Source organism: Haliaeetus leucocephalus, unplaced genomic scaffold (genome assembly GCF_000737465.1).
Source record: "Haliaeetus leucocephalus isolate CR32 unplaced genomic scaffold, Haliaeetus_leucocephalus-4.0 Scaffold395, whole genome shotgun sequence".
Taxonomy (NCBI): Eukaryota; Metazoa; Chordata; class Aves; order Accipitriformes; family Accipitridae; genus Haliaeetus; species Haliaeetus leucocephalus.
Window position 1 is genome coordinate 6,253,386 of NW_010972831.1, and position 27,510 is coordinate 6,280,895.

A 27,510-nucleotide genomic window follows, 5' to 3' on the forward strand; every position below is an offset into this window, starting at 1 on the left:
TTGCCTAAAACTGTTTCTTCTGGTGCTGCTTTTCAGTTGATGCTCAATCTGCCCAGAAATGGGTGAAGTTTTCTTCAGTTTCTGATGGATTTATCTCTGACAGTACTAGCCATCATGGTGGCAAAATACCTAGAAAGCTAGCCAATCAAGTGGTGGACAGAGTTTGGCAAGAATGCAATATGAACAGAGCACAGAACAAGTATGTACTCACTTTGTGAAGCTAAAAATACCCATGGTATCTTGTGTTTTCATTGTAGAAGGTAGTTCTGTTAAAGATGCTGTGACTGCTAGTAGAAGCTGCTTTACTCTTAGGAAAAAAAAAAACATTTTAAAAAAGTTAATTTGTTCCTAACTAGTAGTTTGCTTAGTTCTCAGTTTAATATGTTATGAAAAGGTTATTTATAATTTCTTTGCTGAATCCTGTGTCACAAAACTGCTCTTGAGGTTTGACAGAAGATAAGGAAGGAACATATGTTGATACCAAATAACTCTCCTGATATTGAATCATAGGAGGAAGTATTCTGCTACATCAAATGGCTTGTGTGATGAAGAGACAGCTGACAAGGTAGCATCCTGGGATTTTGTTGAAGCCACGCAAAGGACAAATTGCAATTGTTCAAGGTACAGTGCTTGGCAAACCCGCAGTCCAACAATGTACATTGAGACTGAAGTGCTCAGGAGAGGGCTTGTGATGACTCCTAAAGGAGTAATTAAGCAATAGCTGCTTGTAGGAAAGCTGTAACAAAATTTGTATCTTGTATCCTAAATGTCATTGTAGGTCTTGAAACTCTGCCCAATAAGATAACGCAGAGGTATTTATTCAAGTGAATCATCTGAGTGGACCTACTGGTAGTTCAGTGACAATTCCCGAGTCTTGGGCTGGAATTCCGTAGGCCTGTATATGGGTAACTCTCATGGGCAACTTTCTTGGGCTGCAATGTAAAGGGAATGCCTGTTTATTTACGAATTAAGAACCCTTTCTAGAGGGCCGTGGCATTAGCCTTGAAGGGAGAAAGCTGTTAAGCAACAGCAAGACGATTGTAGCATTGTGTCTTCATGAATATGAAAAAGAAACCCAGACCTGCTTTACTTTGGGGGAAATACAGCATTCTGTGGGTGGTTGTATATACAACTGCTTTTCTGTGAATTGATTGCCAGTATATGTTTTTTATATTAGCTGGGGGAAAAAAAAGATCAAAACACAAGGGGAAAGCCTGAATTCAACTTCCAGTTTTTATAATGACTTTTGTTTTGAAACTGTGCAGTGATACAGACTGTTAATACAGGTGTTTAAAATAAATGGAAACATTAATTTCAGTGAATTCTCAATCTCTGTATTTACGGCAGAATAATAATCTTCAGGTGACTGAAGTGTTGCAAAGGTTTAAACTCTTCCCTGATGTAAATGTTACACTGATTACCTTGCATGGAATATTGGAATCTTAAAAAAAAAAAAATTAACGTCTGGAGGATGTAGCATTTTGAAAGAAATGCATTTTTTTCCCTCCTTTATTGAAATGGTTGGTTTAAGTTCTGTTGAAATACTTGTGTCCTGAGACGAGCTGGGAGATGGAGGAGGATTAAATATTCTGTTAAAGGAGAGTTTACATATGATAGCATTAGTTAAGAGAAAACAGTCAGTTAACTGTGAGGTGTGTGTATTAGAAATATGCAGTTGCCTAAAGAGAAATTGCAAAGACTTAGAACCCCTTATTGTTCTCTGTATTTTGAATTCTAAGTGGTGAAAAACATGTGTATGTGTATGAGAGTTTAAAGCAAAAATAGCTTTTGATACCTCTTACCTTTTATTCCTGCCTAATCCTGGTTTTTTAATACAAGCTGCATGCTTCTTAACTTTCCTGATGGAAGAGTGGCAAAAAATATCCAGGCACTAAGGATGTATGTGCAGTTCAATAGCTTAATCATAAACATTTCATTCCAGACTTTGGTATTTCATGTCTCTCATTTTGTCAGATGATCTAGAAAGAACTTCAAGATGAAATGTTTAAGTTCAAGTGCATTTATACTGGAAAAAGGCTAACTGTATGAATGCAGTCAAGACATTGAGTTTTTCTTTTTCCCATGCTTGCTAAATTTGTATGTAAATAGCTACGAAAGCTTTGAAATACCTTTTGTAGGACTGAGCTTGGCTTCTAGATCCTTGATGTTAATTTTCCACTCCTTAACCCATAGAGACTTGGACAGCACTATTGGTTAGTATTGATGCTTGAAGTCAAGAAGTCATTCACTAATTCATATGTTGTTCTACTGATTCACCAGTGTTGGCAGAAGTTAAAAGCGAGAACGTGTTCATGTGACTCTATTTCTGTTAAAAGCAGTTATAAAATACTGTCTTCAGTTATGAGGATTATGTGCACATTTGGCTAATAGGACAGCTTTTCCATTTCTTTTTTTAAAATGGTATTCTAAAATCTTGCAATGCTACTCAAGTAATTCAAATTAAGTTACGGTCAGAAAGAGGCAGCTTCACTTCAGAATGGTATCAGTTTCAGACTTCTATAATCGGCTGTTTAATGGCTTAGAAGTGGGTTCTTATCTAGTGAAAAAGAACATGATAGACATATTTGAAAGATTAATGCAAAGTGTTTTCCCCTATATTAATTCTGCAGGCACAAGAATCTCAAACCAAGAAATTCAGGTCAACAGGGGCAGGCACCACCTGTGGGCCAACAACAGCAAGCAGCTCCAAAGCACAAGACAAATGAGAAGCAAGACAAAGGGGATAAGCCACAGAAACGCCCTTTGACTCCTTTTCATCATCGTGTATCTATCAGTGATGATGTTGCCATGGAGGCAGATTCAGCAAGTCAGAGGCTTGTGATGACGGCACCAGACAGTCAAGTGAGATTTTCAAATATCCGAACTAATGATGTAGCAAAGACTCCTCAGATGCATAATGCTGAAATGGCAAATTCACCTCAGCCACCACCACTTAGTCCTCACCCGTGTGACGTAGTTGATGAAGGGGTAGCTAAAGCTCCTTCTACTCCTCAGAGTCAACATTTCTACCAGATGCCAACACCAGACCCCTTGGTTCCCACAAAAACAATGGAGGACAGACTCGATGGCTTGTCTCAGCCTTTTCCAGCTCAGTTTCCTGAAGTTATAGAGCCTACAATGTATGTTGGTACTGCAGTGAATTTGGAGGAAGATGAAGCTGATACTACTTGGAAGTATTACAAGGTTCCAAAGAAAAAGGATGTGGAATTCTTACCACCTCAGCTTCCAAATGATAAGTTGAGAGATGATCCAGTAATACCTGCTGGACAAGAAAACGTAACATCAGTTACAGAGTAAGTAGTGCTTAATACTGTAGTAATAACGTGAGAAAGTGAAGAAACTGAAAGGCCAAAGGCAGTAGTTTCTTGTTATAAGCAAGCTTGTCACTAAAGCGTAATGTGGTTCTCATCAGCTCAAGCAGTAATGCTGAGTGTGTGAGCGTAACTATCTGTGCTGTCTGTATACAAGAAGATAATATTTGTGAAATGTGAGCATGAAGCACAGTTAAATATGTAGTAAGACTTTCCAGCTTTTTTCATTAGAACTCTCATTTAGCAGATGGCAATGAAGTTTGTCTGCTGTAAAATTAAGCTGTAGCCAAATTATGCCTATTTGGGACTTAGTGTCCTGTCCTATTCCCTGTCCCCCCCCAGACCCCTAACTTTCTTATTTTAATAGTTGCTTTCTTTGTTATTTGAAGAAAGTGTGGATGGTCTTGGCTGCAGGCTTACCCTGTTAAAAGTTTCTTCTACCTCAGTTCTGCTCTTGTCTTTATTCAGAAGAGCTCTTAGATTTTGAAAGCTGCTATTTAAATGGCTGATGGGAACAACGAGGAAGCTAATCTGGTTTCCTGGAAGATATTAACTTTAATGTAGGCTGCAAGTACTTTCTAATATCAGAGATTTGTCTTTGGAATAAATAACATAAACTGGTGTTCTTGCACATGGTGCATTCTCTCTGTGTTGTTGTTCAAAAGGCTTAAGGATTTGAGGTTATCATTCAAAGCAAACAAGTGACTGGTGTGTCTACTGTTACTCTTGGATCTCAGATCATATGGGAACTCCTTATTCACTAAGCAAAGCTTGTCTAACTTGAAGAAATATTGGGACAGTCAGGTTAGATCCTTGTTAGAACCTCAGCCTTTAAGCTACAGGAAATGTATCTGAGAATATTTATTTGTTAATTTTGTTTTATTTTGACATGAGCTAATACTGTCTGAAATAAAGTATGTGTTGTCTATAGTTATTTTAAAGAAGGATTTTGTTGAATAAATATAAAAACCCCAAAACCACCACCAAACCCTCCAAAACCCCATAAGAACAAAAAACTTGAAACAAAACCATTTGGCCTTCTGTGTTGTCTCTTTTGCTGTTGTACTGCATAAGAAATTCTTTCTGTCATCCATCCTTTACAACACTTCCTTGTGAGGACATGCCGCAGGAAAAGGATGGTAATGGGAAGCAACAGGTGCTGACAGGACTGATAATAGCAGTCTAAACTTAACATGATTGGGATGTGGATGCAGAGGTGTCAAACTTTGGCTTAGGGTTGTGATCGAGGGATTAAAAAATGCATCTTGAATGCACTCAGAGTTGCCTCTATCAACTCACTTGCTGTTGATTATTTTTGGTTCAAAAAAAATTTTTTTTTCTTGTTCAGGTGAAAGGAGACTCTTAATGTGACCAGTATCAAATTATTGAGGTGCCTTTTTCTTTTTTTAAGAGATAGTATGTTTCACTTGTGGTAGAAGAGTTGAAGCAGCTACTCGCAAGACTGAAATTTTATGTTGATTTTCTGTTTTGTTGCTGGCAGTGGAAAGCCACTGATGGCAGTCACATTGACTTTGCTGCATTGGAAACCTGTGAGAAGTAAATATGCTGTAGGTCTGTTCTTGTACGTGTTTTCTTAGCCATATCTTTTTGTCTTCACTGTTTAAGAGTTTATATTACCTAGTGCATGTCTCAACTCTTTCAAGATGTGCATTTATAGGATTTTTAGTGCTTTTTTTGACTTGAATTCATTTCAGCCAGCCAGATCGAGAAAGATATGCTCTACTTCAAAATTTTCTTTTTTCTGTTCAAGACATGGTCTTTCCTTGTATGGCTTCTGGCTTGATTTAACAACTTATTGAACTTTATTCTCCCCCCCGCCAAGTATCTGGCTATTAACTTCTCTTCCTCTTTGGTGGTCAAAAATACTGGAAACTGCTGCTTGCTTTTGCTATGTATTTTTCCTGGTGTTTAATTCCTTGTTCCTAGAAAGTCATTCCCATCTTTTTTTTTTGTTTTGTTTTCCTGACGGTAATTTTTGCAGGACTTAGAAAAGAGGAAATCCTGAACTCCATGAAGTGCTACTCCAGATGTAAATGACGATGGTGCTTGACACAAAGCCGCACCCACTGCACTGTTGCCTGGGGCAGTTGTACTGTGGTGGTCATGCCTAAAACAAGATTTTATTGAGCATGGGTGACCAGCACGCATGGATTTGACTATGATGTTAGTTGTGAGGTGTTTCTTTGGAAAGCTTATTTCTAGAAAGTCTTTTGACAAAGTAAAACTGTTTCTTTGTCCTTTCTCGTACCATGTAGTTGACAGGGATGTACAAGGCAGCACAGAGGACTCTGAGGAATCACCATGCTTTTTTGTGTGCAGAATTTTGAGGCTGAACTATATGAATTGTTCTCTATCACACTTTTCTTTCTTTCTCGTCTCTCAGAGGAGAAATGTAAGCCTATCTTATTCTAAACCCCAGATTAGTGTCTGCATCTAGGCTGTCAAAGCCAAGCCAAGCCCTACTAGTTGTGAGACACATGATTTTCTTATGGGATAGCATTTCCTTTTGGATGAAGGCTTGAGAAGGGAAAGAACAGATAGATATGTTGGAACCTGTGTTTGGACTTGAAGTATCCCTCTGTAATCTTAATCCTTGCAATGTCCCTTTTTCATTTCATGTAAGACTTCTGTAAATGCTTCTCACTGGTCACTCCGTTGCTGTTTGGGAGGAAGCAGGTCTCGGAGCAGGTAGAAATTGTGTACCTACATTAGTCTGACAGTCCTGAAATACTTGTGTTTGAAGGAATAAGGCACCTCACATGGTGCCTTTTGTATACCGGGATACATAAAATAAGGTTTGTTGAGGGCCATATGTATAGCTAATAATAAGGTAGTTTTCTACTTGCCAATATCGCTTTTTGCTGATGCAATGTTGTATCTGTGAAACTAACGAACCTGATACAAAAACTTAATTTCTCTGTACTTATCAACTCCATTTTTGGTTCCAAATGTTAAGAAAAGAAAAATACTGACAAAGGCAAATGTGTTTATTTTAGTCTCATTAGTAAATTAGATATTGGTGTGTTGCAAGCTTCATTTGTATTTATATAAGTGATACAAATGTCTACTAAACATAGTGGCATTTATGTGCTTTAGTAGGGGTTATCGCTTGGGCTTTTTGGATAGCCAGGCTTTGTGTACAACAGAGTGTTGGTCTGTTTGTGTTAGGCACAGCTGGGTATTGGGAGGGTTGGCATACTTTCTACATTTAAATGAATTAAATGTTCAGGAATTAGACTCTTAAAATGTGGAAAATTCAGGTTTAATGACTTCTTTCTGATCATTTGTTTGATCATGGATTGGGAATGGCAATGAGTAGTTTTTTAACCTGGTGAGTATCTTTTAGTGGATATAGATAGTTTAATACAGTTATACTTGATAATAAATGACAGCTACGACCTGGGATAAATTACTAATCTTTATCTGAATTGACAGTGCTTGAGGAGAGATGGGCAGAATGAATCACACCGCTGTATCTGACGTGTGTAAAGAGGTTATATTAAATGACTAATGATTTAATCTTTTTCCCAAAAAGTTTTCTGAAGCTGGGGTGGAAAGGAAGAAAGTGGGAAGGGAAGATGAAGTAGTTCTTGTAAAGGCTGTGTGATAGCAAAAATATTTCCACATAATAAATGATAAATAATGTTTTATGATTTTTTATTTTTCTTCTGTGCAGGTTAATGGTGCAATGTAGGAAACCTTTAAAGGTTTCAGATGAATTGGTGCAACAGTATCAGAGTAAAAACCAATACCTAGCAGCAGTAGTGACGGAAGCTGACCAGGAACCTGAAATCGATCCTTATGCTTTTGTTGATGGTGATGTGGAATTCTTATTTCCTGATAGTAAAAAAGACAGGCAGAACATTGAGAGGGAAGCCGGGAAGAAACACAAGGTGAGTAAAGGAGTGAGGGTACAAATCAGTGATGAGATTAAAACAAATTGCTGTAGTCACCAAATATAATTTAAATCCTTCTCTGTGTATTTAGAAGTAATTAAAAAAAAAAGTATTCTGGCAGAAATGATCAATGAAATTATGCAGCATGCCTCTAACTACACTTAAAATTTTTTTGGCACACTGATGGTGCTATTGCATAGGGTTTATGGCTTATACTGGGAGAACACTGCTGGATCAGAAAAAAAAACCAGTTTGGCTCGGTAGCCTTTCTGTAGAAATGGGTGACAGCAGGTGCTTGGGGAAGAGAGGAAGAACAAGGCAAGTGCTTTGTTCATGTGTGGAAAGGTTTGGGGATGGGTGAGGTGAACTCTGACTGGTTGCCTGGACAGTAAATTGATTTTTTTTTTTTTTTTTTTTCCTTGTGCTTTAGCCAGTACCAACTATATGAGGCTGCTACTTAAAACAAAAGTACACCCTCCAAAAAAGGAGAAAATATAACTGTGTTGGGAACTTGTATATGAAATAAATTTGCTTATTAGGCTTAGTTGTGTCTGTATGCACTCCTGGCATTGAGAGTTTCATTCAATAACTAGTATAGTTAATGTATAGCATTTGATATCAAGTGTTTTACAATAAGCTGTTGTAGCAAGAATCCACAGCTTGCTTCTTAAATTTATCCCCAACACAAAAGCTAAGATTTACATTCTTATCTGTGCTCATCATCTGTGTGTTGCTAGCATGTTGTCTGTATTCCAAGCTTCCTTCGCACTGAGCAAGTACACTAACCAGACTCCCAGACTACACCTTGCTGAGCTAGAAGGCTAATGAGAACCTGACACTTCTGATATGTACAAGAATTCCCATAGGGAGATAAAGTGCCCCCACCTCCCCAATTAATTTAAGCAAACTTTCTACCTTTTTTTTTTTAATAGGCTGAGGATGGGACATCTAGTGTTACAGTTTTATCCCATGAAGGAGAGGATGCTATGTCTCTATTTAGTCCTTCTGTCAAGCAAGGTAAAGAGACTCTTTTTTTTTCTCCTCTTTTCAATTGTGCTATGTTAATGATCTCTTCAATAAGTCAATACATTCTAATAGGCTACTAAGTTTTTACTTTATGGTTTGCATTTCCCTGTCCCTTCAGAATTAGGAATCTGCTTGGAACACATTTTCTTTGCACCTTACAAGTAAATGTTGGCTATAAAATCCAAATGTTATAAAATTAAACAGACCTCACTTTTATGTGTAAGGTAGTTGAGTGGAACTGAGAACATACTTTCCCTTCCTCCCCCCCCCCCCCCAGGTGTGGAAATAGTTCTTAAGACATCTGTTTTTTTTAATGAATATATATTGCCAGAGTTTTTGTAATGTTTGTTTTTCTTTATAGAAGCCCAACGTATTGCTGCTCATGCTCGCACTGCATCAACTAGCCTGTTCCATGAAACAGACTTAGTGGTCTCTTATACTGACCTTGACAATCTCTTCAATTCTGATGAAGATGAACTAACAGTAAGTGATGTGCAAAAGTAATGGCAGCTGCTAGGCAAAAACCTGCGAGGAGCAAGCATGTCTTTATGGTTTTGGGTTGGGGTTTTTTTTGGCATTTGTAGGAGAGTTGCAAAACGTGCATATAAGCAAGTGCTGTGGCTCCTCTGTAGCAGACATACTGTTCTGGTTGACTCATACAATCACCAAAAGCTTGTTTGTATCAGAAATATCTTATATCCTTACTATCCAGACAGTATAAGCTTCTTGAATATATCTTTAGTTATAATTTTCCAGGTTTGACAGTGGTACTAGTGCTCTTTTCCCATAGTCTAGGTTCTGTTTAACCAGTCAATAAAGGTAATACTGAAACAGAACAAAAACTTCTGAAAGAGAAGAGGCATTTAAACATGCGGACATTCTGCCAAATAAGCTGCTTCATTGCAACAGCTATTATCTTGGAACAGTTTCTCTTGCAGTCTCTGATAGCTCTGAATCCATTATCTTTCTAGTTTCTATTTCAATACTGTTTGTAATCGGTTGTCTTTTTTGAACTGTACTTTGCTCCATGCTTAATCCTAAATCCCCTTACCCAGACAAAATGCCCATCAACTTTAATGGGAGCTGTAGCTGAGTAAGGGCTGAAGGATCTTAATAGCCATCAAAGGTCATCATTATATAAAGCAAGTGTATTTGCTCTTAAACATGAAGACTCTTATTTTCTATAGACTTTACTACTGTCTAAACATTGTAAAATATCTCTTGTTCTTTTAATTTCAACAGCTTTTCTTCCCTGTACCTCTTGTTCCAGGATTTGTATTTCTCTGTCTTTTCTGTTCATGTGGTAACATCAGTAAAGTTAGTATGGCTTTGGGAGTATGTATGTTTTTTCTGATAGGTTGTGGGCAGCCTTTTTTTAATATGTCTGTTAACAGGCTGAGAGTTATTTTATAACTGGTCTTTCATTTTAATAGCATCATGACTTGATGGGAGAGCATTCTCCAAGTTACAAGTTTTAAGGGAGGAGAAGTGTAACCTCAACTACTAGCATTGGATTTCTGATTTATTTTATTTTTTTCTAAATACTATATGAAGTCTCAGCTTTGTATGTCCACTGCACATGAAATTTCCTGTCAGCAGGTTATGAACATGTGTTCATGTCTAAAGTGATTTTATTACAATACTTCTTTTCTTTCTTAGCCTGGATCCAAAAGAACAGTGAATGGCGCTGATGACAAATCCAACTGCAAAGAGGCAAAAGCTGGAAATCTAGATCCACTGTCATGCATAAGTAAGCTTTATTTGTTTTTTCTAAATAGAATACTAGCTCTAAACATTTGATTGCTAATATGTTGTGGGAATTTGGAAACATACGCTTCATTTGCCCTACTGAAATTTTAAGACAAAGGAAATACTTCAAAATGTTTTCATGCTCTAAAGCCTACTTCTAATCTGGAATTAGGCACTGCAGATCTCCATAAAATGTATCCAACTCCACCTTCACTGGAACAACATATTATGGGATTTTCTCCAATGAACATGAATAATAAGGAATATGGCAGTATGGACACTACACTTGGAGGAACAGTACTTGAAGGGAATAGCTCTAGTGTGGGAGCTCAGTTCAGAATTGAAGTAGATGAGGGTTTCTGCAGCCCCAAACCTGCTGAAATAAAGGTAGGTAGTCCTGATAGTCCTGATAAATGTTTCTAATGATTATTGTTCAGTTTATTACTTAATCCTGAATGGGAACTGTGGGAAATCAAGTACAATTTGTAACTTGTGTCCTGCATTATACTGGGGTAGGTAATGCACATTCTAGTAAGTAGTATATAGTATTTTACCACTTGAACTTCAAGAAAGAGTAATACATAATTAGTCATTAGTAAGCTGAAGGAATGCATTTCAATAATTGTAGTACATTGTTTGTTTTGTGTTGGCATATTGCTTTTTGGAGAACTATGGGTGCGAATGATGTTCATATAAATTTAACTTTCTCTTTTTGCAGCTATATTGGGAATTAATATTAAAGAACTACTGCTTGAACTTAGTCACGTTTTTTTGAGAAGCATTTTAATTGCTGAAGTGATTTTACATGTAATTACATAATAATTTACATGTTGATGCTTTACCATGTCTGACTTCTAGGATTATTCTTATGTTTATAAACCTGAGAATTGTCAAGCTTTAGTGGGATGTTCCATGTTTGCACCACTGAAGACGCTTCCCAGCCAGTGTCTTCCTCCCATCAAACTGCCAGAAGAATGCATTTATCGCCAGAGTTGGACTGTGGGAAAGTTGGATTTACTTCCTCCGGGACCTGCCATGCCATTCATCAAAGACGGGTATGACCTGTACCACAAATGTATAAGCTTTGTAAGGTGGTCAGTTATCCACACTATAGGTAGTACCCCTACTTTTTTTTTTTTGGTAAATCTGTAATGAGAAATATTTGTGAAGACACACTGTGCTTATACAACTGACAAGAGCCTTTAAAAAAAAATCCTTATGATTAAACCTTACTGTAAGAGACTGTCTTCTCAAAGAGCTTCTTAACTGTGCATACATTTTATTCGTTGTCTCATTTAAGGGTTTCTTGGGGAAGCTTAATGGTGCAAGTCCAGTTTTAATAAGTAATGAAGTAATGAACAATGAAGATAAATGTAAACTTGGGACTTTGTTTTTGCGGTGGTGTTGTAGGTACTGTAAGCACTTAGTAGGTGGTGCTTCTGTTTCTTAAATTATTTTCTTAAATAGCAGTAATCTCAGCTGTATTGGGACTAGGAAAACATTTCCTTTGATTGGAAGCTATGCCCAGTGTGACATTGCCTGGTAACAGTAGTATTGCAGTAGGCATTTCTGTAATCTGCATTTGGTAATGACAGTCTTGCTGGCAGTTCTTGAAGAAGATATTTATTCCTTGTTCTCTTCTGCATTAGTAGCTGGTATAAATGGATTAGGCAACAATGAGGCTATGTATTTATTGATAAAATTAAATGAATATTAAATCTTGGAGGAAATACTGACCTTGCTTCTGTTAGGGTCATTCATAAGCAATATGTTTCCAGGTCACATTAGCCTTATAGGTCTTTGGAGACACTCAGCTGCTTAGGAAAGAAAATGTTAAACGTTTCCAGGTGATACTTTCCTCGTGGATCCAGCTGAATCTGCTGTTGATAGACCTGGTATATTTTCTTTAGTGTGTGTCAACACAATGTGTAAATAAAACATGAACAAAAAAGATGTCCTTTAGACTCCGTACAACCACAGAATTTATAATTTATTCTGACCACACTTGTTTCCTGGAAGCTTTGTGCAAAGGAAAAGATGAAAGGAGGCAGGGATAGATTCTTTAACAGTGCTGTCAGTGGGAGTCCTGCAAAGTCATTTAGAACAAATGCTCTTGAAGTTCCTTGGGGAATGAAAATCTTGCTGTGGATTATGAAAGACTAGTTTAAAAAAGCAAATATTAATTAGGAAGGTCCTTCTTTAGAAATTTGAGACTTAAACTTCAAAACCAGTATGTTGTGCACTTAAAGTATTTCCTTCTTCTTGTGGCTGCTATTAGTGATGGAAGCACTATGGATCAAGAGTATGGCCCTGCATACACACCACAGACTCATACTCCATTTGGGATGCCACCAAGTAGCGCACCTCCCAGTAACAGTGGAGCTGGAATTCTCCCTTCTCCTTCCACCCCTCGTTTCCCAACTCCTAGAACACCAAGGACTCCTCGAACACCTCGTGGAGCTGGTGGACCTGCAAGTGCACAGGGTTCAGTCAAATATGAGAACTCTGATTTATATTCACCAGCTTCCACACCGTCAACATGTAGACCGCTTAATTCTGTTGAACCTGCAACTGTGCCTTCTATTCCAGAGGCACACAGTCTTTATGTGAATCTCATCCTCTCAGAGTCTGTTATGAATCTCTTCAAAGACTGTAACTTTGACAGCTGCTGCATATGTGTTTGCAATATGAACATCAAAGGTGCTGATGTTGGAGTTTACATTCCTGATCCAACACAAGAGGCCCAGTATAGGTGTACCTGTGGTTTCAGTGCTGTTATGAATAGAAAATTTGGCAACAGTTCTGGCCTGTTTCTTGAAGATGAATTGGATATTCTAGGACGTAATACGGAATGCGGCAAAGAAGCAGAAAAACGCTTTGAAGCTCTCAGAGCTACTTCTATTGAACATGGCAGTGGAGGACTGAAAGAACCTGAGAAGCTGCCTGATGAGTTAATACTGTTGCTGCAGGATCAATGCACCAACTTGTTCTCACCATTTGGAGCAGCAGATCAAGATTCCATTCCCAAAGTTGGTGCAGTTAGCAACCTGGTACGTGTAGAAGAAAGGGATTGTTGCAATGACTGCTACTTAGCCTTGGAACATGGACGGCAGTTCATGGACAATATGTCAGGAGGGAAAGTCGATGAAGCACTTGTGAAAACTACTTGCTTGCACCACTGGTCAAAAAGAAATGGTAAATATTGAAAATGGCTTATTTTCTACTTGTCCACCTATGAATTTTTTTAAGGGTTCATTTTTTTGTGTTTTTCCTTTGTGACTATTGGATGCTTAAGACTGTTCTTCCACCTGCATGCTTGCATGAACTTCTATTTTAACAGTGTTCAGGATAGCCATTCCTTTTACATTCTGTGCTGGTACCATACACCAAGTAGAGTGTAGGCCTTGGCTACCATCAATTGTAAATTCCTAACATAAATTTGAAGTATAATGTAAGACCACAGTAACTGTCCACAACACTTTACTAGGCTTATTCTTTTAAAGCAGCTTTTGGTGACTGCATCTACAGAGGCTCTGTGGAATGAGTGTACATAGGAAGTGTAGGTGGTTCAAATGGTGACTGTATTGTCAAGGCTACTGTGGTAGAATTAAACAAGATTTATGATTCAGTTGGCTTCCCCCCCTTCTTTAAGCGGGGGGTGGTAGTTTAATGGCATGTGTGGCAAATAAAGCATTATTGTAGCCTTCACTGTATGTTGGATCTGCCAGAGATTCTTGGATTTTTCTTTCTAGGGCCTGACTAATGATATACTGTCTCACGGAATACCTTTTATTGTGTGTATTTGCATACTTCTCCTCTCAATAATAGTCTTTTCAAGCAGCAACTCGAGCGGGGTGAAGAGTGAAGTATGAAACTTTGATAGCCGTTAGCTGCGATTCATAGTTGTTAACGAGAATGAGGAGGACTAACAGTAAAACACAGCTAGGTTTCTGTGTATCGGTGGGGGCTTAAGTTTAAAAGCCCAGGCTGTAGATAAATCAATGTTTTCAGGCACCCAGGAGAAGACTTGGTGTTACTGTGACCTTGGTATTTAGGATAAAAAGATGTAAAGATAGTTTTATATGGAAGGCTATGAAATTATAGCCATACCAAATTTTGTGTCAGCTTTTTATCTTAAACACTGTGCATTAGATGGCATAGTGGTTGCAAGCTGATGAAACACACTGTGACTGTTTGAGGCTTCCCTCGACTTCATAGAAGTGAGCACTGGGTGGCAGTCTGCCTAACCCTCCTTTATTTGGAGGGAAAATCCTGTAGTTTTAAGGGTTGTGCAACTTGTTTGGTTTTTTTTTTCTAATTTTACGGTTTTTTTCCCTTAATTTAAATCATAAGATAGTAAGGCTTTCAAGGGAAAAAGCTCTACAGGAAAAAAAAAATCATCTATGTTTTTCGCAAGTGGCTAGAAGGGAAAGATGGAGAGCTCTAAATCAGTGTGCTTAACTTTTTATATCATGGCCTCTGGGTGGCCTGCATTTACATTTCAGAAGAGAGTGACTTTATTTAAAATCAAGGTGGTTTAGGATTCTGTGTTGTTTGTGGAGGACTTTATTGTATCCTGTTGTTGCAGTAGGCCTTGACAATTTTTTTTCATCCTTTCAGTTGTGGATGTGAGCATGCAGTGTTCCCAGGACATCCTTCGTATGCTCCTCTCGCTCCAGCCAGTTCTTCAGGACGCAATTCAGAAAAAGCGAACAGTCCGGTCTTGGGGTGTGCAAGGCCCCCTCACGTGGCAACAGTTTCACAAAATGGCTGGCAGAGGCTCTTACGGTAAACTGCTGTGTAGACTCCTGTCTGTTAATCTCTGCTTGATCCGGCCACCAAACCTCAGTGTCTGGATGCTGTTCAGCCTATTGGAATTCTAAACAGCATTTGACCTTTCTTTAAACTAACAAGAGCTATTAGACAGGGGAGAATTCTACTCTTTAGAAAAACAGAAAATATTTATATTCCTTAAAACAGTAAATGAATTAAAGATATGTGTATTTAAAACTAACAGCTTAAATTGCACTGTTTATATACACCTGACACTTCTCCAGCTGAGGGACTGAAATTGAAAAGATGGATTTAATGTTAAAAACAGAGTAATTGCTCTGTTTTTTTCACTCAAAAGAATTACTCCATTTTAATTACTCTAAAAATAGCGTAGTTAAAAATACTAGCTTTGAAATGCTTGAAAAAGTGTGCTTTATTGCTCAGTAGTTTCAGAACTATGTTGAAGATCTGAGGTTATCCAGTGTGTTGTCTCTGATAAATATTTGGAGTGGCCAACACGTGATGCACATTTGCAGATACAAGGTAAATTTTGTGCACTCAAGCTTTAAACTGACTTCATTAGCATATGAGATTGATTTACCACTATGTAGAAGAGTGAACTTTCACCAGCAGATCTTTTGTAGCTATATTTAGAACATGGTAATTATATATTTAGAGTACATGTAAATGCATGTTCTTAAGTTTTTGGTTTTTTCCTTCTGTGGTTCTTTATGTATCTGCTTAGACTATTTACATTTCTTACCCCTCTTTTTTTTTTTTTTTTTTTTCTTTTTTTCTGATCACTGATTGCTTAGACCCTGTGGGGAAGGCTTCCTGGACAGTAAAGATCTGTTCCTGATTGTCTATATACTGATAGAAATATTAAACGACTGTGGAACTTCTTGAGGCTCTGAGAGATTTCAAATAAAAATAATTAGCTGATGCTTTTTGCAGAGGGTTGGATCATACATGCACGTTTTTCATTTGTATCTGTTAAAATGAGAACTATTCTGTTGTATAATCTGTGCTAGTTCCTGTTAGATGTTTCCTAGAAGCAGGGTGTTAATTTTAAGCTTTCTGCTTAATATATTGGAAAATGTGTCTTGCTTTTCCAGGAACTGATGAGTCCCCAGAACCACTGCCAATCCCAACATTTTTGTTGGGATATGATTACGATTTTCTGGTGCTGTCTCCATTTGCATTACCTTATTGGGAGAGGCTGATGTTGGAACCTTACGGATCTCAAAGAGATGTTGCTTATGTTGTGGTGTGCCCTGAGAATGAGGCTCTGCTGAATGGAGCAAAAAGCTTCTTTAGGGATCTGACTGCAATATATGAGGTACATTATTGATGGCAGTTAGCAGTGAAATGGGTTTTTGAAAGACTGTTTCTAATACATACTCATAACTACTTATCAAGCTTGTCTCGGATGATGTAAACACTTGCACAGAATGCTATCTCGGAAAGCTGCTAGAAAGGATTTTAGGAATGGGCACTTGGAAGATAAGGGTTGTTCATGCTGCTCACCATTTCTTTTAGTAATAGCTGTTTTGAGAATCTTTATCTGAGAAACGCCACTCAGTGGTGAAACTCTGTATTACCACTTTAATTGTTTTAGCGACATTTAATTAATTAATTAAATGCATGTATTACTTGGATTGTGATTAAGACTAGAGTAGATGATGTATCAACCTGTTTTTCTTGCATTTAGGAAAACCTGAAACTAAACCATAAAATCACTATACAATGTTTCATACTGGTGTAGTATTCTAGAATTAAAACATTACTTTAGAATATCATAACTAAACTATGAGTTCTCTGTCTCTCTATATATGACCCTTTGCGTGATATTTAACAGTTTTTAGGGCTTACAGATTCCTTACCTTGCATCTTCTATTCTACCTTCTTTGCAGTCATGCAGGCTTGGTCAGCACAGACCTATCTGTAAGTTATTGCCTGACGGGATCATGAGAGTTGGACCTACTGCTTCAAAGAAACTTTCTGAGAAGCTGGTCACAGAATGGTTCTCACAGACAGCTAATGCCAACAATGAAGCATTTTCCAAACTCAAACTATATGCCCAAGTTTGCAGATACGAGCTAGGTATGAAATTCTTTTTAGTGTTTCTTATTTCATATAATGACCACTTGCTCCATTCCAGTAGAGGAGAAGAAATCATCGCATTTATTCATTGAGACTTATTGTTTGTTGTAGTTTTCTGGTTTTAAGCTTGGGGGGGGCGGGGGGAACAATCCCAAACCCCCATATATTTAGATATGTGCTAAAATGACTTCTTATCATCTAGCAGTATCTTTAGGGAATGGCAGTGTTGCTGCCTGACAGGGACTGTGGTTGTCTTTTTGTATTGGTGACTTAGATTCTTAAGCAGTGATTTCCAGCAATTCAACATGGCTGAAAAAAAATTCTTCTTAAAATAGATTTCTGGATATTTCTGAAAGAGTCTTATACTGGAATTTGAAAATTTAATACAGGTATTTTTATTTGAGAGGTAAAATGTATGCTAGAGGTTTGCTCTCTGTTTTGTTAAAACTATAGACTTAAATAGGTGAAGAATGCTTAAAAACAGCTGCAATATAAAATCTATGCTTTTTTCTGGTTTTAGGTCCTTATCTTGCTTCTCAGCCTTTGGACAATTCTTTACTTTCCCAAACAAATCTGGTCCCTCCCTCTAGCCAGCCGGCCTCTGCTCTGCCCCCAGTGACGGCTAACACTGGAAATCCTAACACTCCATCGTCTGCTCCTGCAGCTCCCACCAGTAGTACTATGACAGCGACATCAAACAGTGCCATGCCTTCTGCAGCAACTACAGCTAATTCAACGTTGACTACCACTGCCCCATCATCGTCTTCTGCCAATGTAGGCAGTGGGATACCAACAAGCAAGCCTTCTTCATTTCCACCTTTTAGCAGTATGAACAATACCACTTCTGCCTCTCTGCCCACTCAGGCTGCAACAGTCCAAAATGGACAAACAGGAGGACAGCAGCAACAGCCAACACTGCAAACAGCAGGGATGTCTGGAGATACTACTTCAGCACCTGCACAGCCCCATCCAGAGGTTTCTGAAAGGTAATGAACTGCAGAGTCAAACGTTCTTCGGCAAAAAAACCCCAACCCTCAGCTCCACTAATGTGAACTTATTAACGCCGCTCTCGTCCCCTCAGTAAAAATCCTGTATTTCTCTTCTAGTCGCCAGCCTGCTTTTTAGGGAGAATGAGAATTCATTCATGGTGGAGCTGAACTTTTCGGTTCCAGTCTTAGCTGCAGTTCTAATTGCATCTCAATGTCTGCTGTGGTGCAAAAATAAACGTTGTCTTTTTACGTCTTTCTCTAAAGAGGGAAAATTCACCAAACTACTCACTTCAAAATAAAGGGGCAGGGTGGAATAGGTAACTGGCACCATCTTCAAGTTCTGTCTTCTGCTATCAAAGTTATAGTAGTAAAGACAGCTCTTACTGAGAGACTGACCTTGTAGATATTCTTGTTCCCTGGCTGAAGCAATAGAACCATGTGCTGTTGAGCTTCTGTAATAAAGAAGAAACAAGTGATACTGAATTGCTGATAAGCTCACATACAAAAATGAAATAAAAAGACTGTTTCTTACACCACAGTTGACTCAAAGGTCTTTCAGGTTAATATTTGACAATTTGATCTTAGTTTTACAGTAAAAATAAACCATCGTAAAAGTCATCTTTTTGTAACTGGTTTCAAAATTTCATTTCCAGCACTATGGATCGTGATAAAGTTGGAGTCCCTACAGATGGAGATTCACATGCTATCACCTATCCACCTGCAATTGTAGTTTACATAATTGATCCTTTTACATATGAAAAGAAGGATGAGAACAGTAGCTCATCTAGTTTGTGGACACTTGGACTTCTGCGCTGCTTTTTAGAGATGGTTCAGGTTCTTCCTCCTAACATCAAGAATATAATTTCTGTGCAGGTGAGCCAACATTTATAGAAACATGCTGAACAATGTATCTTTGCCTTTGGCTGTGTTTTGGAGGCAATAACGCCCTCAAGGTGAAAGTTTAATTTGCTTTATAAACATTGATTACAGTTCCACAGCTGTTAAATCATTAAAATTATAGTTTTTAAAGCAGTTTGGGTGTTGTTAACCAAAGCCAAATCCTGTAGTAGATTCCAAACTCATCAGTCTTATCTCAGAGGAAATGTAGTGGCCTGCTCCAGTAATGAGTGAAGTACAGGAAAGCTGCTTGTCCCATCACCAGAATCTGTGCTGCCAGCCTGACCCTGCTGGGCTTTAGCCAGTGCTCCTTCCTGATAGACATCCAACTGTAACGTTGTCAGCAGCTGCAGAACTAGTTAAGAGAGGACATCTTTTTGGAGGCATCATTAAGATTCTCTTCTAAACAAATTCTTTTGTTCCCTTGAGGAAAATTTCAGTGAGAATAATTGCTTGAAGTCCCACATAGCTTTGGAAGAAGTGGCAGGAGATGTCCAAGAACCAGAGAAATTTGATTGCAAAGTAAAATTCTAAAAGCAGCATGCCCAAATACTATCTCAAAAGCCATTTAATCTAATGATGAAACAGTAATTTTTTTTTTTTCCCCTCTGTAATCTGTTCTAGATTGTTCCATGTCAGTACCTTCTACAACCTGTGAAACATGAAGACCGGCAGATTTACACTCAGCATTTAAAATCTTTGGCATTTTCAGCTTTTACTCAGTGTCGAAGGCCTCTTCCAACTTCCACCAATGTGAAAACGTTAACTGGCTTTGGCCCAGGTTTAGCCATGGAAACTGCTCTTAAGAGCCCTGATGTGAGTATTGTTAACGTGATTGTGTAAATATGCAGATCAGAGGAATGTCCGTGTTTATTAAATCACTGGTGTCTTTCACGTTGACTAACTAGATTTCTTAGGAATAATTGCTTCCTGAAACTTTATTGTTTGTTCTGTCATCTTTTATAGAGACCTGAGTGTATTCGACTATACACCCCTCCTTTTATACTGGCTCCTGTAAAGGACAAGCAAACAGAACTAGGAGAAACGTTTGGAGAAGCTGGCCAGAAGTATAACGTACTTTTTGTAGGCTACTGTTTGTCTCATGATCAAAGATGGCTTCTTGCATCCTGTACAGATCTCTATGGAGAACAGTTAGAAACTTGCATAATTAATATTGATGTACCAAACAGGTAAGAACGAAACTGTTAAATTAATTTTTAGCACGTGTATCTTCTTTCATTCCCCTGAAGAATGTTTGTTTATGATGCTGTAAAAATAACTCTGACTTTTGTAGACTCACTATATTGCAAAACTAGCTAAAGCAAATGGATATTTTCCATATTATATGCATATTGTTTTGAGTTAAATTTCTAGAAGAACATTATTTGGTTTCATGCAATTCTTGAGTGTTTTTGTATGTGTGTTCGTACTCTCCACACATACTTGCTGGCTTTTGATGTCAGTGTTGGAGTGTGATTAATTAAAAAAAAATGCAAGCAAACCAAAGTTGCAACTGATGTAGTACAATACTAACATTCCTGGGTCCTGTGGATGTTCAGGTTAATACAAATAAGAAGTCCCAAATGCGGCAATAAAAACTTGTTGCAGATGAGTTCTAGTTTTGTTTTCCCTTCTTTCTTAATTCTAGAGCTCGCAGGAAAAAGGGCTCTGCCCGCAGACTTGGTCTTCAGAAACTCTGGGAATGGTGCCTGGGACTTGTGCAGATGAGCTCTTTGCCATGGAGAGTTGTAATAGGCCGTTTAGGAAGAATAGGACATGGGGAATTAAAAGGTAATATTAGCATGTTTAGAGTCTAAAACTTGATTTTTAAGCTTTCTTTTTTCAAGCATATAAAGTGTCTGCCCCTGTTTCTGGAAGAAAACCTAAATAATTTTAGAGTTGCTTTGTGTATTCAAAGCTTAACGCATGTGAAGTTTGCACCACACACTTACATGTGAAATAGGTATTCTGCAGCAAGCACTGTTCTTCTAGGCAAACCTATGTCCTTTATATCCTCAGACTGGAGTTGTTTGCTGAGTCGCCGAAACCTTCAGTCCCTTAGTAAGAGACTAAAAGACATGTGCAGAATGTGTGGTATCTCTGCTGCAGACTCTCCCAGCATTCTCAGTGCTTGTTTGGTGGCAATGGAACCACAGGGGTCCTTCATTATTATGCCAGGTATTTGAGAAACTCTCTTTTTTGGCAAGGGAGCAAATAGCTCAGGTTTAGCAAAACTAAAGAAATACTTCATTTCTCTTCTAAAGATTCTGTATCGACTGGCTCTGTATTTGGACGCAGCACCACTCTAAATATGCAGACGTCTCAGCTGAATACCCCACAGGACACATCATGCACTCATATACTTGTGTTTCCCACATCTGCATCTGTGCAAGTAGCATCGTCAACTTACACCACTGAAAACTTGGATCTGGCCTTTAACACAAACAATGGTTAGTAGATTGGATTTATTCTTGTTTTAAAAACCAACCAAAAAATGCCTCGTCACTCCCCCTATAATAAGAATAAGACTGTTTATTCTAATGACCCACAAGATTTATATGGAAAATCACTTGATTTCGGAATGCGTTGTCATATCCTGTACATAGGGAAACTGTAGAAATTCACTGGTCTTGTTCGTTTTCTAGATGGAGCAGATGGAATGGGAATCTTTGACTTGTTAGACACTGGAGATGATCTTGATCCTGATATTATAAATATTCTTCCTGCATCCCCTACTGGATCCCCTGTACATTCTCCAGGGTCCCACTACCCCCATGGAGGTGATATGGGCAAGGTAAGTATTAGAGGAAATACAGAGTTGTGTGTGAGTTTTGTTTGGTTTTTCTCCATCTGCTAATTTCCTTTTATGGAATGAAAGGTTCCTATGAAATGTTTTGAATCGATTAGATATTGGATTGTCTTTGCAAGATTCATGTCATGCTTGGATGTTTCAAAATGCTTTGTGTTTTGAAAGCTACAGATAATTTTTATTAAGTTTGTGCTCTCCTAATATGAAACCATTGCCTGTTTTTTTACAGGGTCAAGGTACAGATAGATTGCTTTCAACAGAATCTCACGATGAAGTAACAAATATACTGCAGCAGCCATTGGCCCTTGGTTATTTTGTGTCAACTGCCAAAGCAGGTCCATTGCCTGACTGGTTTTGGTCAGCGTGTCCTCAAGCACAAAATCAGTGTCCCTTGTTTCTTAAGGTAGTGTAACTTCGGCAGGCTCTGCAGCCGTCTTCCTGGACAGTCTGTCATAGAAAATTGTGCAGTGTGCAGGGATCTGAATTATGAGAACTATTATGTTTAAAACAAAGTTGGTGCATGTTGCTTAGAATATGTCTGCTTTTACCTCAAGAGAGGTAGGGGTTTAAATTTTTGAGCTTTGGCTTTTAAAGTTCACTTTTTTTTTAAGGGAAGAAAAATTATTAATGGAAGTAGCAAATGTTCTGAAGGGTTCTACTCTTCTGATAAGTTCTTTGCAGTAGTCTGGACTCCTTTCTTTTTCTGGCTTTGTGCTATGGTCTTTTGTAAGAATAGGTTGAGTTTCTAGACAGATCTCTGGTTAATGCTAGACTCCTGTGGGGACAGGTGGTAGAGGGGGAAGTACATAAGTGTAATGTAATATCTCATTTACACTGGGTAAAAAAAAAACAAACAAAAACCAAAACCAAAAAAACCCTCTGTATGTATTGCACAAAGCATAAAAGCTAGGTTTTCCATGTTGTCTGTTGCCAAGTGATAGCCTTTATATCATCTGTCTGGATATTGTCTGATCCCTTTATCTTTTTACAGCACAATCAAGACATACTTGGCACATTTAAGGCTACACATTACCACACAGAGAAACTTTCTGTATTAACATTATTCACTTTTGACTTAAATTAGCACCTCTAATACTATGCTTTATTTTCTAATGATACAGATATATCTTCTGCGGTCTTATTTGTGTCTGGATTAGCAGTTTCTCTTGGCCTAAGTTCAGCTGTGGCTTTGGTATAAGACACTTTTTTTGAATAGAGGATTTATTATTTACCCTAAGCAACTCTATATATGGAAAATAAATAGACCAGTCTTACAGAAGGCAACTGAACTTCCAAGTCTGTATATTACTAGACATCTTGGGCCACTTGAGTTGCCTTTTTAATAATCACTTAATGTAGCAAAGGGATTGAAAAAAAAATTTTCCTAAAATATATTGTTACTAGCACTATGCTTTTAGGAGGGATCTGCATGCATTTCCTTTATATTCTGATAATTCCTGAACTTGTTGATGGCCTAGGTATAAGATTTGTTTTGGCTTGTATGTCAGAGAATAGAAGGTGATTGCAAGGTACAGGCTGACAACACAGAATAAAGAAAATAGTTGAATCAGGCAGTAACTGCTGGCATCTTTCTTCCATTCTTAGGCCTCTTTGCACCTCCACGTGCCTTCAGTGCAATCAGACGAGCTACTCCACAGTAAACACTCCCATCCACTTGATTCTAATCAAACTTCTGATGTGCTCAGGTATTTATGATTGATCACTTGCAAAAATATTGTGCATTTCATTTTTAATACTGCTGCAGTGAAGCTACATATTTGTTTTTCTTTGCGCTGCTGATATCTTTAGTATATCACAGAGACAATATAAATTGCTGTGCTTTGAGTGATTAAAAGATGGCTTTATTACACAACAGTGAATTAAACCCAAACATCTCTAAGCCCTTCTTTAACTAATCAGTGTTGATTACAACTGAAAATATTTGAAAGACAATGAATTCGTCAAGCCAGAAGGGAGTTTGAGGTGTAACACAGAAGATGGTGCATAAAGCAGTGGAAGATAGTTACAGTTAAGCCAGAATCTTGCACAGCAATATTGTGGAAATGCTGAAGTACAAGAGTCTAGACTCATGTAAACATAGGATACTTGTTGACAAAAAGTCAGATTTTTTTTTTCTTCGCAGTGTGTTTGGTTTTTTTGTTGTTGTTGGGTTTTTTATTTTTTTTTCTTTTAATACGTGAACCTCTTCACATTACTTAAGCATAGACAATTAAAATGACAGTTTTCCTCTGAAAAAGTTTAGCTTTGAACTGCTAGTAATAATTCTGGAGGCCTGTTATTTCAGAATGTTGGCAAACCTATTTATGTTTTTAATGCCAAAGAAACTGGATTATAGTAAATTAGGACTGTAAAATACTGGTGAGAAAATCTGTTGGCTTTATGGAAGCTTGTTTGCTTTTCAGGTTTGTTCTGGAACAGTACAATGCACTCTCCTGGCTAACCTGTGATCCTGCAACCCAGGACAGACGGTCATGTCTCCCAATTCATTTTGTGGTGCTGAATCAGTTGTATAACTTTATCATGAATATGCTGTGATCTTCACCTGAATTTTGCAAGACAAAAATGAGGAAAAGGGATATTTCACTGCAGGACTAAGTTATAATTCTTCTCAGTGCAAGTTGTTTGTGATGGGGTATGAATCTTGTTACTTCCAGCAAATATTGTTTTGACTTGTGAGAGGGGCACCTATCGCCCTACTGTCTTTGAGTCATTGACTATGGGGGACGCTTTAGAACGATGATCAGAAAGTGTATTATAACATTTTTAGTAGCAAAATTAACCATTTTTCCCCAGCCACAGTATTTGTGAAGAGTAATGAGCCATAGTACCCGGTCATGGTTAATGAATATTAAAAGCATGGAGATGAGAAGAAACATGAGGAACAATAAGTTTCAACCTATGGCTTCAGAACATCAAGATGTTCTTGTATTGGATTATAGTATCTAGTATTCAAAAATGCCTGCATCTCTTATTTATTGTAAGTTTTTAAATGTATAAATTGTCTTATATTTCTTAACCTCTTTTATAAAAATTTTCCTAGAAGGTTTATACTGCCTTCTTGCTTTAAAGCAATTGGTCTAAAATATATGTAATCGTCTTAATTAAAAGTTGCAGTAGGTTGCTTTTAGAGTATTATTTTTTTGTAAGGGGTGGGTGGGGACAGTAAATTTGTATTGTCTTGATGTACAGTTTAATGGGGATAGAGGGGTTAATGTCCATACCATTGTGTGTGGGGGATTTACAGCTAAGCTGTAGTTGCAGAGTACATGTACAGTAATGAAGTTCACTGTGTTTATATAAATTGAAAAGGTACCGGGTCTTACAGCATTTTATATCACACCTTTACAGAGTAACAATGGCAATATATAAGTGAATTGTAGGTGGTTTAACTTGTAGTGAGAATAAAATGAATAAACTCTTCAACTGAAGTTTGTGTTATGGTTCAGGGCTGTGGCTAGATTCTCAGATCTATTTCCAGTATACAAGTTTTAATACTACAAGAATATCTATTGTGCATTGTTGTTTACCTAGATATTCTTGGCACTGTGGTGACTGCATTATTTTCTTCCACATTTGCGATAAAACATGAATCTGAGGCGGAACACACAGAAAACTCTGATCTTATCCAAAGTCTCTTGTAAGGCTGAAATTTAGCCCAGCTCTAGCCATTTTACAAATGCAAAAATAGTCAATCTTGACTTTAAGATTGGTGTGTGTTTAACTAAAATGTGGTGTATATAGATTCTCAGTGAATTCTGGTATTCAGATTTTATTCCACTAGTAAAAAAACAGCACGAAACCCTGAACACTTTCCTTTTTCATGTATTTTTGGCACTGTGGTGAAGGTCCCAAGTATCAGTGTATGGCCTTCCCCATATCCCTTTTTCAGGCTCTGGCTGGGGCATGTGCCAAGGAGGCTTAGCCCTCCCTAAGGAAGGGACTGACAAATCACAAGGCTTTCGTAATCGTCTCCCTCTATCTACAGTCACCATTTTTTCTTAGTAGTTTCCTTCCTTTATCCTAGCACATGCCAAATGTCTGATGATGCTCTAAAATAGCCCCTAGGGGTGCTGAAGAGCAACTGCATATGCTTTTTTCTGGGTTCCTCATCTGACTGCCAGATTAAAAACTTAACTCCTGCAGTGCTCACGTGAGCCTGTTGTGATAACCCATGTCCTGGGTCTTAATACTGTCCGTCTCACTGTTTTAAACCTTTAAAGGAGCAAGTTTTAAGATCCATTTGTGCACCCGCTCTTAATCCTCTACAAGGAAGAATTAGCTTGCATTTACAAAACTTACTGTGTTAATGAAAATCATGTCTTGTAAATGCAAAATACCCGCCTGAGATAATATTTCATATAGACAGTCTCCTTGAATCATGTATATACAATATTAGCAACTTTTTTGGTTTTGTATAAAGAAGCTGTACAATTGGTGATGAAAATTTTCAGTCATTTCTTCAAAATAACATAAGTGCAATCAGAAGTTAGCATATTTTGATAAATAGAGTTAAAAACTGGGTCTGCCCATTACTTTGTCTTGATAACGGTAATGCACTGCAGATTAAACAGCACATTATTGTCTTACAGAAGGTTTTTTCTCATTTGGCTGAGATTTTTTTGAAGTGGAAAAGTGCTCCTAAAACTGGAATTTTCAAAGCATATGTCCTATCTTTTTTGTTTTTTGTTTTTTTTTTTTTTTTTAAGCTTTTTTGCTAAGTGGTTATTTTTAACCCTGGCTTAGCTAGCCAAGTTCCAGGGGCTGGGTTTTGGTGTGGCTTTCTTTGTGTTAAATCTAACTTGTATCCATAAAGGTAAGTGAATCGGCTGCCTGAATGTTGGTGTACCTGGACCACAGCCTTCCCTGTGAAACTCTCCAACTGTGAAAGCTGCCACTTTCCTGCTCCCTCCCCAAATGCAGTTAAAGTAAATTATAATACTGTAACCACTAGAAAAGATTAGGAAGGCCATTTCTGGAGCGATAGTCACAGCTGGCAACGTACATATCAAACTTGCCAGCACCATGGAGCCAACTACTACATTGGGCATACTTTCTTGTTAGCTACTTTCATTTAACTATTTTAAGTGCACATAATAGGTGGTTTATAAATGAAATTGTCACAATCCAGTACCTTGGGTTCTTTAGCAAGTACAAGCTTAAATATTTGAAAATTTCAGCTATAGGTTTTCAAAATGGTCTTGCAAGAAAATACTCTTCCTGGCAGTGCTCTGTTTAGTAGCTGTGGAGGTTTACCTCCTCTTGAGTATCCAATGAAAAAAGAATCTGAGATCCTTGCATTCCGATTAAAAATACGTATTTTAACATAGCCACTGCTGTATTTAAGCCATTTAGTCACCTTTGACTCGCTACTGTTGGAATCAGATTTCTGAAAACCCTGTTGCTAGACCAGCAGGCCACCAGTTGTACTTGCAAACAACCCTTACACTTTCAAGTAGCTGTAACACTTAGATCTTTCTAGCGTTTCCTGAAATAATTAAATGAATTTATATTTAAATCCTCAGCTATGTTCTTACTTAGCTGTCAGTTATGGCGCAGATTATTGTATTTCTATATTTACCTCTGATGGTAATTTTAACTTCATGTGTTGCTATGAAGACTTGCAGATGTCTTTAATCAAGCACTATTTGTTAATACTGTAATATCAAAATATTATGTTGCATTATTTTAAAGCTTTCAAAAATAGGAGTAAAATGTTTTAAAAAATGCTATTGCACCATATAATTTGCTGCACAACAGTATGGCACAGCATATCACTCTGTTTTGATAGTAATGCTGCATAAACAATGTTCTGATCTGGGTTTCTTTTGAGAATTCGTTAACTAGGTGACATTGTATGACATTACTATCTCGACAACCTCCAGCTGGGAAGGTTT

At 37.8% G+C, this 27,510-nt stretch overlaps 1 protein-coding gene across 1 annotated transcript in view; it reads left to right on the plus strand.

The window, feature by feature from the left end:
- MED13 (mediator complex subunit 13) overlaps nucleotides 1-26,273 on the plus strand; it is a 56,333-nt gene extending 30,060 nt beyond the window's left edge. The window contains exons 7-30 of the mRNA XM_010573778.1: nucleotides 37-199; nucleotides 511-621; nucleotides 2,631-3,314; nucleotides 7,030-7,246; nucleotides 8,182-8,266; nucleotides 8,637-8,758; nucleotides 9,935-10,025; nucleotides 10,197-10,411; nucleotides 10,883-11,079; nucleotides 12,303-13,219; nucleotides 14,645-14,812; nucleotides 15,913-16,136; nucleotides 16,711-16,900; nucleotides 17,421-17,886; nucleotides 18,543-18,762; nucleotides 19,411-19,602; nucleotides 19,753-19,976; nucleotides 20,435-20,577; nucleotides 20,806-20,964; nucleotides 21,051-21,236; nucleotides 21,432-21,580; nucleotides 21,825-21,998; nucleotides 23,201-23,301; nucleotides 24,019-26,273. Coding sequence (XP_010572080.1) covers nucleotides 37-199; nucleotides 511-621; nucleotides 2,631-3,314; nucleotides 7,030-7,246; nucleotides 8,182-8,266; nucleotides 8,637-8,758; nucleotides 9,935-10,025; nucleotides 10,197-10,411; nucleotides 10,883-11,079; nucleotides 12,303-13,219; nucleotides 14,645-14,812; nucleotides 15,913-16,136; nucleotides 16,711-16,900; nucleotides 17,421-17,886; nucleotides 18,543-18,762; nucleotides 19,411-19,602; nucleotides 19,753-19,976; nucleotides 20,435-20,577; nucleotides 20,806-20,964; nucleotides 21,051-21,236; nucleotides 21,432-21,580; nucleotides 21,825-21,998; nucleotides 23,201-23,301; nucleotides 24,019-24,151 — 5,531 coding nt within the window. The 3' untranslated portion in view covers nucleotides 24,152-26,273. The remainder of the gene's footprint in view (nucleotides 1-36; nucleotides 200-510; nucleotides 622-2,630; nucleotides 3,315-7,029; nucleotides 7,247-8,181; nucleotides 8,267-8,636; nucleotides 8,759-9,934; nucleotides 10,026-10,196; nucleotides 10,412-10,882; nucleotides 11,080-12,302; nucleotides 13,220-14,644; nucleotides 14,813-15,912; nucleotides 16,137-16,710; nucleotides 16,901-17,420; nucleotides 17,887-18,542; nucleotides 18,763-19,410; nucleotides 19,603-19,752; nucleotides 19,977-20,434; nucleotides 20,578-20,805; nucleotides 20,965-21,050; nucleotides 21,237-21,431; nucleotides 21,581-21,824; nucleotides 21,999-23,200; nucleotides 23,302-24,018) is intronic.
- Nucleotides 26,274-27,510: the final 1,237 nt, after the last annotated feature.